Source organism: Rhinopithecus bieti, unplaced genomic scaffold (genome assembly GCF_001698545.2).
Source record: "Rhinopithecus bieti isolate Rb0 unplaced genomic scaffold, ASM169854v2 scaffold_1304, whole genome shotgun sequence".
NCBI classification, from domain to species: domain Eukaryota; kingdom Metazoa; phylum Chordata; class Mammalia; order Primates; family Cercopithecidae; genus Rhinopithecus; species Rhinopithecus bieti.
The window spans coordinates 105,155-118,710 of record NW_016803307.1 but is presented as its reverse complement, the minus strand read 5'-3'; the positions used below and the strand labels follow the sequence as shown (position 1 = coordinate 118,710).

At 34.3% G+C, this 13,556-nt stretch overlaps 1 protein-coding gene across 10 annotated transcripts in view; it reads left to right on the top strand.

Annotated features, from left to right (window-relative positions):
• Positions 1–13,556, top strand: part of MLIP (muscular LMNA interacting protein) — a 268,127-nt gene that overhangs the window by 162,062 nt on the left and 92,509 nt on the right. For all 10 annotated transcript variants that reach the window (XM_017872818.1, XM_017872849.1, XM_017872833.1 and 7 more), the window contains one exon: positions 1,299–1,343. In XM_017872818.1, coding sequence (XP_017728307.1) covers positions 1,299–1,343 — 45 coding nt within the window. The remainder of the gene's footprint in view (positions 1–1,298; positions 1,344–13,556) is intronic.

Genomic DNA, 13,556 nt, shown 5'->3' with positions numbered 1-13,556 from the left:
CTCTTTATCTAGAATACCACACACTCAATTCCCTTACTCCTTCAAGTCTTTGAAGTCTCCTTCAAATGTCACCTTCTCAACACTGATCATCTAATGTAAAATTGTAAACTCCCAGCACTCTTGACTTCCTTAACATCTAGGTGGTCCAGAAAAATATGAGGTATTTTATAGAAGCAAATAAATTTTTATCTGAAAGCGCATATATTGCCCTAGGCTTCAAATTATTTCTACTCTTTTTCATTGCATTTATTCCTTTCTAACATATAATTTACTTATTTATGATTTCATTGCTTATTTCTCTTCTTCCAGAATGTGAACTCCTCAATGGTGGGACATTTTTGTCTCTTCTGTTTACCAATAAGTCCCAGGGGTGTAGAACAGTGACTGGCACACAGTAGATGCACAATAAATATATGTTGAGTGGATGAATGAATCAAATAGCTATTTCATCTCAGAAAGTGGGCCTACAAAAGAAAAATTTGGGGCAGTACCAAATGCACATTTGAAATTGATAATTATTAATTTAAAATAAAATTAATTAATTTGTTTGAAAGAGTTTCTCCAACAATGTTTTGCATCTCAGATACAAGTATGGAGAAAAATGGATGGCAAAGCCAATTTAGGGTTGAGTTCTTTTTTTTTTTGGAAGTGAACTTGTCACCAGAAGAGAGGAAAATAAAAAAATAAAAGTATTAAAATGACTTATAATATTAAATAATACGAGCTAAGCGGTAAAGCCGGAATAAAGCTGATGAAGGTCAGTGATTTGGAAGTCCCAACGATGTGGATGTTGTACTAGCAGCACTAGAGAAATGAAGATGGTGGATAAGAGGTAGAGGTCTGAGTGTGGGACATTTGTAATTGAAATTTCTGAGAGTTTCTGTTTTACTCGCGAAGGTAAAATTAAGGAGATTTCTGGGAGTGAATGATTGAAATGGAGTAGATGAGAACATCTTTGGAATTGAGGAGCTCAAAAAGTTGAAAAGACAGAGATTTCTACTTGAGTTTTGAAATAGGCAAGAATTACAGAAGAAATGTGAGGAAAGAACTATTATGATCTATGAGTTAACATCATCAATAAATAAGGAGAAATTAGCAGAAAGTTGATAGATAAAGTCAGTGAAAAGAATAATCAAGTGATATCATTTTATAAAATAATTTTCAAAAAATGATATTGTATAGAGAGAGCAATGTTTAGAAAGTCTCAATTGAGAAGAAGGTGAACACATTCCAGAAGTTGAGTCTATTATTATTTACTTTATTATTTCAGAAGTATAATTGTTTTTATTTTCGTACAGACTCCCACAACTCTTCCAAGAGCAGCTGGTCGAGAAACCAAATATGTAAGTACCTTTATAATTATACACACTGCTTTTCAAATGGGTGCCTGTGTATGCTTTGGAGAGAACACAATTATACAGTAATTTAAATATAATTAATTGATTTTTTTAATAAGTTGAAGGGTAGGATGATATGATTGGCTCAGATATAGAAAATCAGGTTATGTCAGAGATAAAACATCAGGTATGCTTATGAAGTAAATTTGTTCTTAACTGAGATCTAGTTGGATTAGTTTAGCTAAATGAAACAGAACTGCCACACCTGCTTCCTGATTTTCTAGTTATCAACACTTAGATGACATTTTCATTTTTGTAATGGTTTATTATGCTTATAGAATAGTCAACTCATATACTTGAAACATTAAGATTTGTCCATTTCTAATGGGATTGCCAATTTAATCAACTTTGACTATTTTGTTGCTTTCCTACATTTAAATTATTAACAAATAAACCAATTTCCACTTTTGAGCAAAAACAGATTGATCATGGATAGATATAGACTCACATTCAAGTCAAATAATTATGAGTAGCTGGCTCTGAGTGTGTTAGACATACACATGCATAGCCTCATCCCAACTCCAGTGTTCACTCACCTAATAATTGTATTTTCCATCATGTGGTCAACTTCTGCTTCTGACCAAATGTATTCTAGTAGAAACAAGATTAACTCCTTAGTAAGTGTTTAGTTTTAAGTCTAAAACAAATTAGTCAACTATTCCATTTAAGTTACGCATTTGTAGTTTTTATCATAATTATGAAGAGTAAATAGTTATTAAATGTGTATTTTGTGCCATATTGTCATTGTAATTTATACAGTTATTCCTCCATTTGAATCTCCCCAAGGAAAGTAATAAACTGGGTGAAATTACTAAATTTTATAACATCCAGAAAATTGTGTTCAGAGGATGTGGGTTGGAACACTGCTTAGACCATTTTCTGGAAGTTTCACTGTTATTTTTCATTATTATTGGAAGCCATTGAGAGTAATACTTAAAAATAATGAAGGCATTTAGTAGACTAGACCCAAGTTTAAAATCAGTGTGCTTTTAGATAGCTATCTGATTCTGGGAAAATTACTCACCATTTTACCTTTCTGTGCCTTTGTTTCTTCATCTATGAAATGGGGATACTAATAATTTTCTTATTACGATTTATATTAGCTAATCTATAAAAAGCCCTTAATGCAATCCTGATACAAAGGAATTGCTCAATAACTAAAAGCTTTTCCTTTCCTTTCCCTTTTTCCTTTATTCACACCTCCTTTCTTCTCTTCCTCTTATCTGTCTTTGGAAGACTAGAAGTATCTTGATTTAATTGAATTCCTTGATTCGTTATTGGGTACAAGAAAAGAAAGTTTCCTAAAAGTGTTTCTATACTTTTTGTGACTAATACATTTTACAAGAGCCAGACCCCCAAAAAAGTCACTGGAATTTTTGCTCTGTCACTCACCTTCTTGTCTTACCTACTATTGCCTTTCAGCAAAATGTCTCTAATTAGATTAGTTTTCAATAGTTTCAGAGAGTTATTGTCAGTATCTATTCCTCTCTGGGAGTGGTTAATTTGGTGGCAATTGAAATGATTCTGGAGCGGCTTCTTCAATCTCCATAGTTAGAAATTATTTGAAATTATTCTTTACTTTCAATCAATTATCATACTTCATTAAAGCATGTTAACTTTCATGTCCTTAATGTTGTGAGAGCATTTAAGTCATTCAAAATTAAGAGTGAACCATCAAACAGCTTCAGTATAGGCTAGAACAAATATAAACTCTAATTCAAATAAGATTCTTGACCTTAATTAAAATTCATTTCTTGAGTAAGAAGCTTTGTTTTTACTTTATTTTACAACATGACATTTGAATTGTTGTTTGTGGCCCGTAAAATACGTCCATGTCTTTTGGAAGACCATAAGGGATCATTTTACAAAGAAAGGTCAAAACTAGTTTGGCGCCGACTCTCGGATTAGTCATATTTGTACATATTCAGCTGTAGTTATTACAATTTACTAAGTGATGTCTGATACTTTTAGTTTGAGGAGAAAAGATTAAATTTTAGAGCAGAAGTCCACTGTAGCTATAAGCTTTAGTCTTGAGTGAACAAGAGCTTATCTTGTATGTCTTAAATACAATATGTTCTGATTTTTTAAAAAGAATGACAGTGTAATATTTTCTTCTAAAAATTCTAATATTCGTATTGACTCAGTTATGGGATGTCTCACTTTAAGTATGAGTTTACTAGCTGTGATTTCATTAATTAATTTATCACTATATATTTCTCTCTTTCCCATGAAAACTAAAATGCGACTCTGAGAAGTCTATTTCTGTAATATTTCAATATTTCACCATCTGTCTTCAAACTTTGGAGAAAGTTGTCATCTTCAGAGTATATACCTGCTGGGACTCAGTGAGTCCTTGACTTTGTAGATATTCTTAGATTAAATTCAAAGGCAGGGATCATGCAGGTTACCAACTCCTATACCACAGAAGAGGTTGAATAAAGGGAAGACATAAATTAGAGCCAAGAAAAAAAAGTTTTGTTACACTTGAGGATATCCTGAACAAGTTAGTACTGACCACCTAAAATTCCTATTTGTGGAGGCTCTTTAAATGTAGTATATCTGATTACTACACATTATATATCTCAAAATACCACTATGCATCCCATGGATATGTACAATTATTATTTGTCAGTTAAAAAATAAAATTAAAAAGATATAGTATACAATCTATGGATCAAGACTAGTAGAAAAGCTAGTCACTATTTCTAGCCCTGGTATTCAGTTTTCCACCTCTATTCATTGATTCGACAAATATTTATTGAGTGTCTACCAAGTACCATTCACTGAGGAGTCACTGGGGCGAGAGGAGTGAACACAATGACAGGATGCCAATTTCTGAAGCATATATTCCAATGATAAGGCAGATAGTAAACAGCTAAAATAGTAAATGAGCAAGATACTTTATTATAGAAATAGAGAGGAGGTAGCCAGAGAACCTATTGATGTTAAAACCAACTTACAAATTTGCTAGTTTTCAATGTATTCGTAGATTTTCCAGTTTTCCTGGGATAATTATAATGGTTTAATAAAATAATAAGAAAGTGTATGGCTAATTCCGCTTTATAGGCCTTTGGTGAAAGACTGTCTTCTCTGGGAAAAAAAAAAAAAAAAAAAAAAAAGAAAAGAAAAAGAAACAAGGAAAATCAACTCACGATAATGTTTCCTTCTTTGGGTCTTTATTGCACATATTGTGACATTTCATACAGTCTGTTTTTTAGGATGAGCCAGGGGCAGTAAGAGCAACACTAATTCAGACTAATTAAAGTAAAGGTTTTCTCCAGTATGTGGTGTTCTTAAAATGCAGGCTATTTTAAAATAATTTAATTGGGATTCTTTTAAGTGTAATAGAATTGAAACTAGGCTAACAATATGTTGAATAGGGAGTGAGCCTTTGGTCACTTGCAGGATTGATTAATTTATCATCAATATTTCATTCGATTATTTTAAAAAGATGCTAAATTCAACAATAATAATAACTAATATTTTGAGCTCTTACCTTGAAAATAAAGCTTAACTATCTCATTTAAACCGTATACCAAACCTATGAGGTGGGTATTCTTATTTTAAAATCTCCATTATACAGAGGGGGAAAACAAGTCTGAGAAGTCAGAGTAGGCAAAACCCAATCCAAGTTTTCTTCATGTCAAAGTTTCTGCCATTGATACTTCTATGTACTTGTAGAAGTGTAAGTACATACCGGAAATAGTTTGCATTCTTTACATATTTTATCCATTCATATTTATACCCTGGCTCCAAATTATTTCTTCATGCCCAATAACCTTCAGCCTAAACTTAGAAAGAATAATTTCATATTTGGTCATATTAACATCTAAAATGATAGTGATTTACTGTTTCCAGGGTTTTAAATCATGTGCTTAAATGTACATTAACTCATAATATATCAGATAAGGTATAAGAGAGTTATTTCTTATTGACCATCATTTTAAAATTTATTTCCTTCATGTAAATAAATAGATTTCCTTTCTACACAAATTTTAATATATTTATTTTGTGGGTACATAGTAGGTATGTATGGAGTACATGAGATGTTTCGATATAGGAACGCAATGCATAATAATTACATCATGGAAAATGGAGTATCTGTCCCCTCAAGCTTTTATTCTTTGTGTTACAAATAATCTGATTATACTCTTCTAGTTATTTTAAAATCTACGATAAAATTATTATTGACTGTAGTCACTTGGTTGTGCTATCAAATACCATGTCTCGTTAATTCTTTCTATTTTTTTTGTACTCGATAACCATCCCCACCTCCCCACCCCAAAGCAACTCCCACCATTCTCAGCCTCTGGTAACCATTCTTCTACTCTCTATCTCCATGAGTTCAATTGTTTTGATTTTCAGATCCCACAAATAAGTGAGAACATGTGTTGCTTGTCTTTCTGTGCCTGGCTTATTTCATTTAACATAATGACCTCCAGTTCCATACATGTTGTAGCAAATGACAGGATCTCATTCTTTATAATGGCTGAAGAGTACTCCACTGTGTATAAGTACCATGTTTTCTTTATTCATTCACCTGTTGAAGGACACTTAGGTGGCTTCTAAATCTTAGATATTGTAAACAGTGCTGTGGCAAACATGTGAGTGCAGATACCTCTTTAATATACTTATTTTCTTTCTTTTGGGTATATAACCAGCAGTGGGATTTTGGATCATACATGGTAGCTCTTTCTTTTTCATTTTCTGAGGAACCTCGTAGTTGTTCTTTATAGTGGTCGTACTAATTGGTGGTGTACAGTCCCACCAACAGTATATGAGGGTTCCCTTTTCTCCACATGCTCATAAGCATTTGTGATTGCCTGTCTTTTGGATTAAACCCATTTTAACTGGAGTGAGATAATATCTCATTGTAGTTTTGATTAGCCTTTCTCTGATGATCAGTGATGTTGAGCATCTTTTCATATGCCTCTTTGCCATTCGGATGTCTCCTTTTGAGAAATGTCTACTGAAATCTTTTGCCCATTTTAAACTACAATTATTATACTTTTTTAATAGAGTTGTTTGAACTCCTTATATATTCTGGTTATTAATCTCTTCTCAGATGAGTAGTTTGCAAATATTTTTTCCCATTCTGTGGATTATTCCTTCAGCTTGTTGTTTCCTTTGCTGGGCAGAAGCTCTTTAACATGATATGATCTCATTTGCCCATTTTTGCTTTGGTTTCCAGTGCTTGTGGGGTATTACTGGAGAAATTTTTGCCCAGAAGAATGTCTTGGAAAGTTTTTCTGATGTTCTCTTGTAGCAGTCTCATAGTTTGAGGTCTTAGGTTTAAGTATTTAATTCATTCTGATTTGATTTTTATATATTGCAAGATATAGGGGTCTAGTTTTATTCTTTTGCATATGGATACCCAGGTTTCCCAGCATCATTTATTGAAAAGACTATCTTCCTTATGTGTGTTCTTGCCACCTTTGTCAAAAAACGAGTTCACTGTAAGTGAGCAAATTTATTTCTGGGTTCTCTATTCTGTTCCATTGGTCTGTGCGTCTGTTTTTATGCCAGTACCATGTTGTTTTGGTTACTATAGCTCTGTAGTAGAATTCGAAGTCAGATAATGACTCCTCCAGTTTTGTTCCTTTTTCTCAGGATAGCTTTGGTGATTCTGGGTCTTTTGTGGTTCCCCATAAATTTTAGGATTGTTTATTCTATTTTTATGAAGAATGTCATTGATATTTTGATAGGAATTGCTTTGAATCTGTAGATTACTTTGGGTAGTATGGACATTATAACAATATTGATTCTTTAAATCCAAGAACATGGGATATATTTCATTTTTTGTGTGTGTCCTCTTCAATTTCTTTCATCAGCATTTTATAGTTTTCATTGTAGAGATTTTTCACTTCTTTGGTTAAGTGAATTCCTAGGTTATTGCTTTTACTTGTGACTATTATTGTACATGATATTACTCTTTTGACTTCTTTTTTAGATTGTTCACTGTGGGCATGTAGAAATGCTACTGCTTTTTGTATGTTAATTTTGTATCCTGCACCTTTACTGAATTCATTTATCAGTTCTAATAGTTTTGGGTGGAGTCATTAGGTTTTTCCAAATATAAGATCATATCATCTGCAAACAAGGATAATTTGACTTCTTTCTTTCCAATTTAGGAGCCCTTTATTTTTTCTCTTGTCTGATTGCGCTAGTTACAACTTCCAGTTATGTGTTGAATAACAGTGGTGACAGTGGACATCCTAGTCATGTTCCAGATCTTAAAAGAAAAGCTTTCAGGTTTTCCTCATTCTGTATGATTCTAGCTGTGGCTCTGTCATATATGACTTTTATTATGTTTAGATATACTCCTTCTGTACCCAGTTTTTTAAGAGTTTTTTTTTTTTTATCATGAAGACATGTTGAATTTTATCAAATGGTTTTTCAGCATCAAGGATCATATGGTTTTTGTCCTTTATTTTGTTGATATGACATATCACTTTGATTAATTTGCATATGTTAAGCCATCTTTGCATCCCTGGGATAAATCCTACTTGATCATGATGAATAATCTTTTTAAGGCATTGTTGAATTTGTTTTGCTAACATTTTATTGAGGATTTTTGCATCAATATTCATCAGAGATATTGGCCTGCAATATTCTTTGTTTGATGTATCTTTCTGGCTTTGGTATCAGGGTAATACTGGTCTCATTATAGAATGAGATTTGTAGTATTCCCTTCTCCTTTTTTTTTTTTGAATAGTTTAAGTCAAATTCGTATTAGTTCTTTAAATGTTTCATAGAATTCAGCAGTGAAGCCACTGCGTCCTGGGCTTTGCTTTACTGGGAGACTTTTTATTACAGCTTTGATTTCATTAGTTGTTATTGATCTGTTTAGGCATTGGATTTCTTCATGGTTCAGTCTTGATAGGTTGTATGTATCTAGGAATTTATCAATTTTCTCTAGATTTTCCAACACATTGGCATATAGTTGCTCATAATAGCTACTAAAAATCCTTTAAATTTCTGTGGTTTCATTCCATGCTCCTGGATAGGAAGAATCAATATTGTGAAAATGGCCATACTTCCCAAAGTAATTTCTAGATTCAATGCTATTCCCATTAAACTACCACTGACATTCTTCACAGAATTAGAAAAAAAAAAACTTAAAAATTCATATGAAACCAAAAAAGAGCCCGTATAGCCAAGACAATCCTAAGCAAAAAGAACAAAGCTGGAGGCATCATGCTACCCTACTTCAAACTATACTACAAGGCTACAGTAACCAAAACATCATGGTACTTGTACAAAAACAGACACATAGACCAATGGAACAGAACAGAGATCTCAGAAATAAGACTGCACATTTAAAACTATCTGCTCTTCAACAAACCTGACAAAAACAAGTGATGGGGAAAATATTCCCTATTTAATAAATGGCTCTGGGAAAACTGGCTAGCCATAGGCAGAAAATTGAAACTGGACCCCTTCCTTACACCTTATACAAAAATTAACTCAAGATGAATTAAAGACTTAAATGTAAAGCCTCAAACTATAAAAACCCTAGAAGAAAATCTAGGCAATACCATTCAGGACTGGCACCAGCAAAGATTTCATGACGAAAACATCAAAAGTAATTTCATCAACAGCAAAAATTGACAAATGGGATCTTATTAAAGAGCTTTTGCACAGCAAAAGAAATTATCATCAGAGTGAACAGACAACCTAGAGAATGCGAGAAATTTTTAAAATCTATCCATCTGACAAAGGTCTATATCCAGAATCCACAAGGAACTTAAACAAATTTAAAAGAGAAAACCAAACAACCCCACTAAAAGGTGGGCAAAGGACATGAACAGACAATTGTCAAAAGAAGACATTTATGCAGCCAACAAACATGAAAAAAAGCTCAACATTGCTGATCATTAGAGAAACACAAATCAAAACCACAATGAGATACCATCTCACACCAGTCAGAATGGCAATTACTAAAAAAGTCAAGAAACAACAGATGCTGGTGAGGCTGTGGAGAAACAGAAATGCTTTTACACTGTTGGTGGGAATGTAAATTATTTCAACCATTGTGGAAGACAGTGTGGTGATTCCTCAAAGTCCTAGAACCAGAAATGCCATTTCACCCAGCAATCCCATTACTGAGTACATACGCAAAGGAATAATATAAGTCATTCTGTTATAAAGACATACGCAAGTGTATGTTCATTGAAGCACTATTCACAATAACAAAAAGATGGAATCAATCCAAATGCCCATCAATGAGAGACTGGATGAAGAAAATGTGGTACATATACACCATGGAATACTGTGCAGCCATAAAAAGGAAAAAGATCATGTCTTTTGCAGGAGCATGGATGGAGCTGGAAGCCTTTAGCCTCAACAAACTAATACAGGAACAGAAGACCAAATACCACATATTCTCACTTATAAGTGGGAGCTGAATGATAAGAACACATAGACACGGGCAGGGTGGCGGAGGAACAACACACACTGGGGCCTCTTGGGAGGGTAGGGAGAGGGAGAGCATCAGGATAAATAGCTAATGCATGTGGGGCTTAATGCCTAAGTCATGGGTTGATAGGTGTAGAAACTGCCACAGCACACGTTTAGATGGGAAACTAATCCGCATGTCTTGCACATGTATCTTGAAACTTAACATAAAATAAAGTAAAATAAAATAATTTAAAAAGTGCATGAGGAAAAAAAATTCTGTAGTTTCAGTTGTAATGTTTTCATTTTCATCACTGATTTTGTGTTTCTTCCCCTTTTTTTCTTTATTGGTCTGTCTAAAGATTTGTCAATTTTCTTTATCTTTTCAAAATCACCTTTTGTTTCATTGATCTTTTGAATTGCTTTCTTTGTTTCAAATTTACTTATTTCTGTTCTGATATTTATTATTTTTCTTCTACTAATTTTGGGTTTGGTTCACTCTTGCCTTTCTAGTTGTTTAAGCTGTTTTATTAGGTTATTCAAAGTTTGTTTTTATGTAGGCACTTACAGTTATACATTTCCCTGTTAGCACTGCTTTGCTATATCCTGTAGGTTTTGGTATTTTGCATTTCCATTATCCCTTGTTTAAAGAAATTTTTCAATTTCTTTCTTAATTTCTTCATTGACCCACTGGTCGTTCAGGAGCATATTGTTTAATTTCCATGTGTTTGTATAGTTTCCAAATTTCTTGTTGCTATTGATTTCTAGCTTAATCTCCTGGTGGTCAGAGAAGATGCTTGACATTGTTTTAATTTCTTGAATGTTTTAAGACTTGTTTTGTGATCTAACATATGGTCTATCCTTGAGAATGATCTATGTGCTAAGGAGAAACGTGTTGAAGCATGTATAGCTGTTGGATAAAATGTTCTGTAAATATCTATTAGGTCCATTTGGTCTATAGTATAGATTAAGTCTGATGTTTCTCTGTTGATTTTCTGTCTGGGAGATCTGTCCAGTGCTAAAATTGGGGTTTTGAAGTCTCCAGTTATTATTGCATTGAGGTCTGTGTCTCTCTTTAGCTCTAATAGTATTTGCTTTATATATCTGGGTGGTCCAGTGTTGGTTGCATACAAGTTTGCAACCATTATAGCCTTTTGCTGAACTGACCCTTTTATCGTTATATAATGATGTTCTTTGTCTCTTCTTCAGTTTTTGTGTTGGTATCTATTTTGGCTGATATAAGTATAGCTACTTGTGCTCTATTTTGGTTTTCATTGGCATGGAATATATCTTTTTTCCATCCCTTTATTTTCACTCTGTGAGTATGTTTATAGGCTAAGTGTGTTTCCTGTAGGCAACAGGTGATTGGGTTGTTTTTCATCCATTCGGCCACTCTATGACTTTTGATTGGACAGTTTAGTTCTCACACATTGAATGATATTATTGATAAGTAGGGACTTACCCCTGCCCTTTTGTTATTAGTTTTCTGGTTGTTTTGTGGTATTCTCTTTTTTCTTTCCCCTTTTCCTTTCTTTTTGTGAATGTGATTTTCTCTGGTGGTATGCTTTAATTTCTTACCTTTTTATTTTTTGTGTATCTGTTGTATGTTTTTAAATTTGAGGTTACCATGAGGCTTGTAAATACCATCCTATTCATTATTTTAAACTGATGACAATACTTGACACTAATTGCATAAACAAACAAACATACAAAAGAAAACGAATAAAACCCTACACTTTAACTTCATGTCCCTGCTTTTAACTTTTTTTTTATGTCTTATTATACTATTTCTTAAAAGTTGTTGTTATTATTTTGACTGGTTCATCATTGAGTCTTTTACTTAAAAGTAGTTTACATACCACAATTACAGTGTTATAATATTCTGTGTTTTTCTGTGTGCCTACTATTGCCAGTGAGTTTTTGTATCTTCTGATGATTTCTTCTTGCTCATTAACATTCTTTTCTTTCAAATTGAAGAGCCCGCTTTAGCATTTCTTGTAGACAGGTCTGGTGTTAATGAAATCTCTCAGCTTTTGTTTTCTGGGAAGGTCTTTATTTCTCTTTCATGCTTGGAGGATATTTTCACCAGATATACAATTCTTTGGTAAAAGTTTTTTTGTTGTTGTTTTTCTTCAACACCTTAAATATGTCATGTGACTATCTCCTGGCCTGTAATGTTTCCACTGAAAAGTCTGCTGCCAGACATATTGGAGCTCCATTGTGCGTTATTTGTTTCTTTTCTCTTTCTGCTTTTAGGATCCTTTCTTTATCCTTTACTTTTGGGAACTTGATTATTAAATGCCTTGAGGTCGTCTTCCTTGGGTTAAATCTGCTTGGTGTTCTATAACCTTCTTGTACTTGATATCTTTCTCTATGTTTGGGAAGTTCTCTGTTATTGTACCTTTGAATAAACTTTCTACTCCTATCTCCTACCCTTGTTTCTTTCTCTACCTCATCTTCAAGGCCAATAACTCTTAGATTTGCCCTTTTGAAGCTATTTTCTAAATACTGAAAGTGTGTTTTTTATTCTTTTTTGTCTCCTCTGACTGTGCACATTTTCAAATTAGCTGCTTTCAAGCTCATTAATTCTTTCTTCTTCTTGGTCAATTCTGCTATTAAAGGACTCTGATGCATTCTGCAGTATGTCAATTGCATTTTGCAACTCCAGTATTTCTGCTTGATTTTGTTTTAATTATTTCAATCTCTTTGTGAAATTTATCTAGTGGAATTCTAAATTCCTTCTCTACATTATCTTGAATTTCTTTGAGTTTTCTCAACACAGCTATTTTGAATTCTCTGTCTGAAAGGTCATATATCCCTGTTCTTCCATGATTGTTTTCCGGTGCCTTATTTAGTTTGTTTTATGAGGTTATGTTTTTCTGGATGATCTTGATGCTTGTGGATGTTTGTCAGTGTCGCAACATTGAAGAGTTAGGTATATTTTGTAGTCTAGACAGTTTGGGCTTGCTTATGCCTGTCTTTGAATTGTCAGGCAGAGACTTTTAGTTTATTCCCTTACTTTCCCCCAGAGAAATAAAGTCTCTCTTTCTGTACCGAGCTGCCTGGAACTGGGGATGAGATGCATGCACCCCTGTGGCAAGTTCCCACAGGCCCTCTGCAGTTCCACGGATGCTGTCTGGGAGGCAGGGTTTAGAGTCAAAAACCTTAGAAATTTACCTGAAGTTCTATTTCTCTGAAGCTAAGCTAGCACTCAAGTCACAATACAAAGTTCTTTCTGTTTTTCCATCCCCTTTCCACAAGCAGAGGAGCCTCTCCCTGTGGCCACCAGCACCACCAGCACATGGGCAGGGACGGCAGTCTGCCAGGCCACCACTGATGTTCACTAAAAGCCCAAGGGCTCTTTAGTCAGCTTGTGGGAAATGCTTCCAGGCTGGGGACTCACTCTTCAGGGCAGTGGGCTCCCTTCTGGCCCAGGGCTGGTCCAGAAATGATGTCTAAGAGCCTATGCCTGGATTCAGGGACCCCAAGAGCCTGTTTGTTGCTCTACCTCCCTGTGGTCAAGCTGGTACCTAAGGTGCAAGACAAAGTTCCCTTTACTTTTCCCTATGCTTTTCTTAGACAGAAGGAGTCTGTCACTGTATGCACAACAACTGAGAATGTGATGGGTCACACCTGCAGTCAGCCCATCTCAGAGCCCAAGGCCCATGGTGTACTACCTGGGTATCACTGCTGGTTATTCAGTACCCAACAGCTCTTTAGTCAGCAAGTGATGAGTCCTGCCAGGACTAGTCTTTCCCTTCA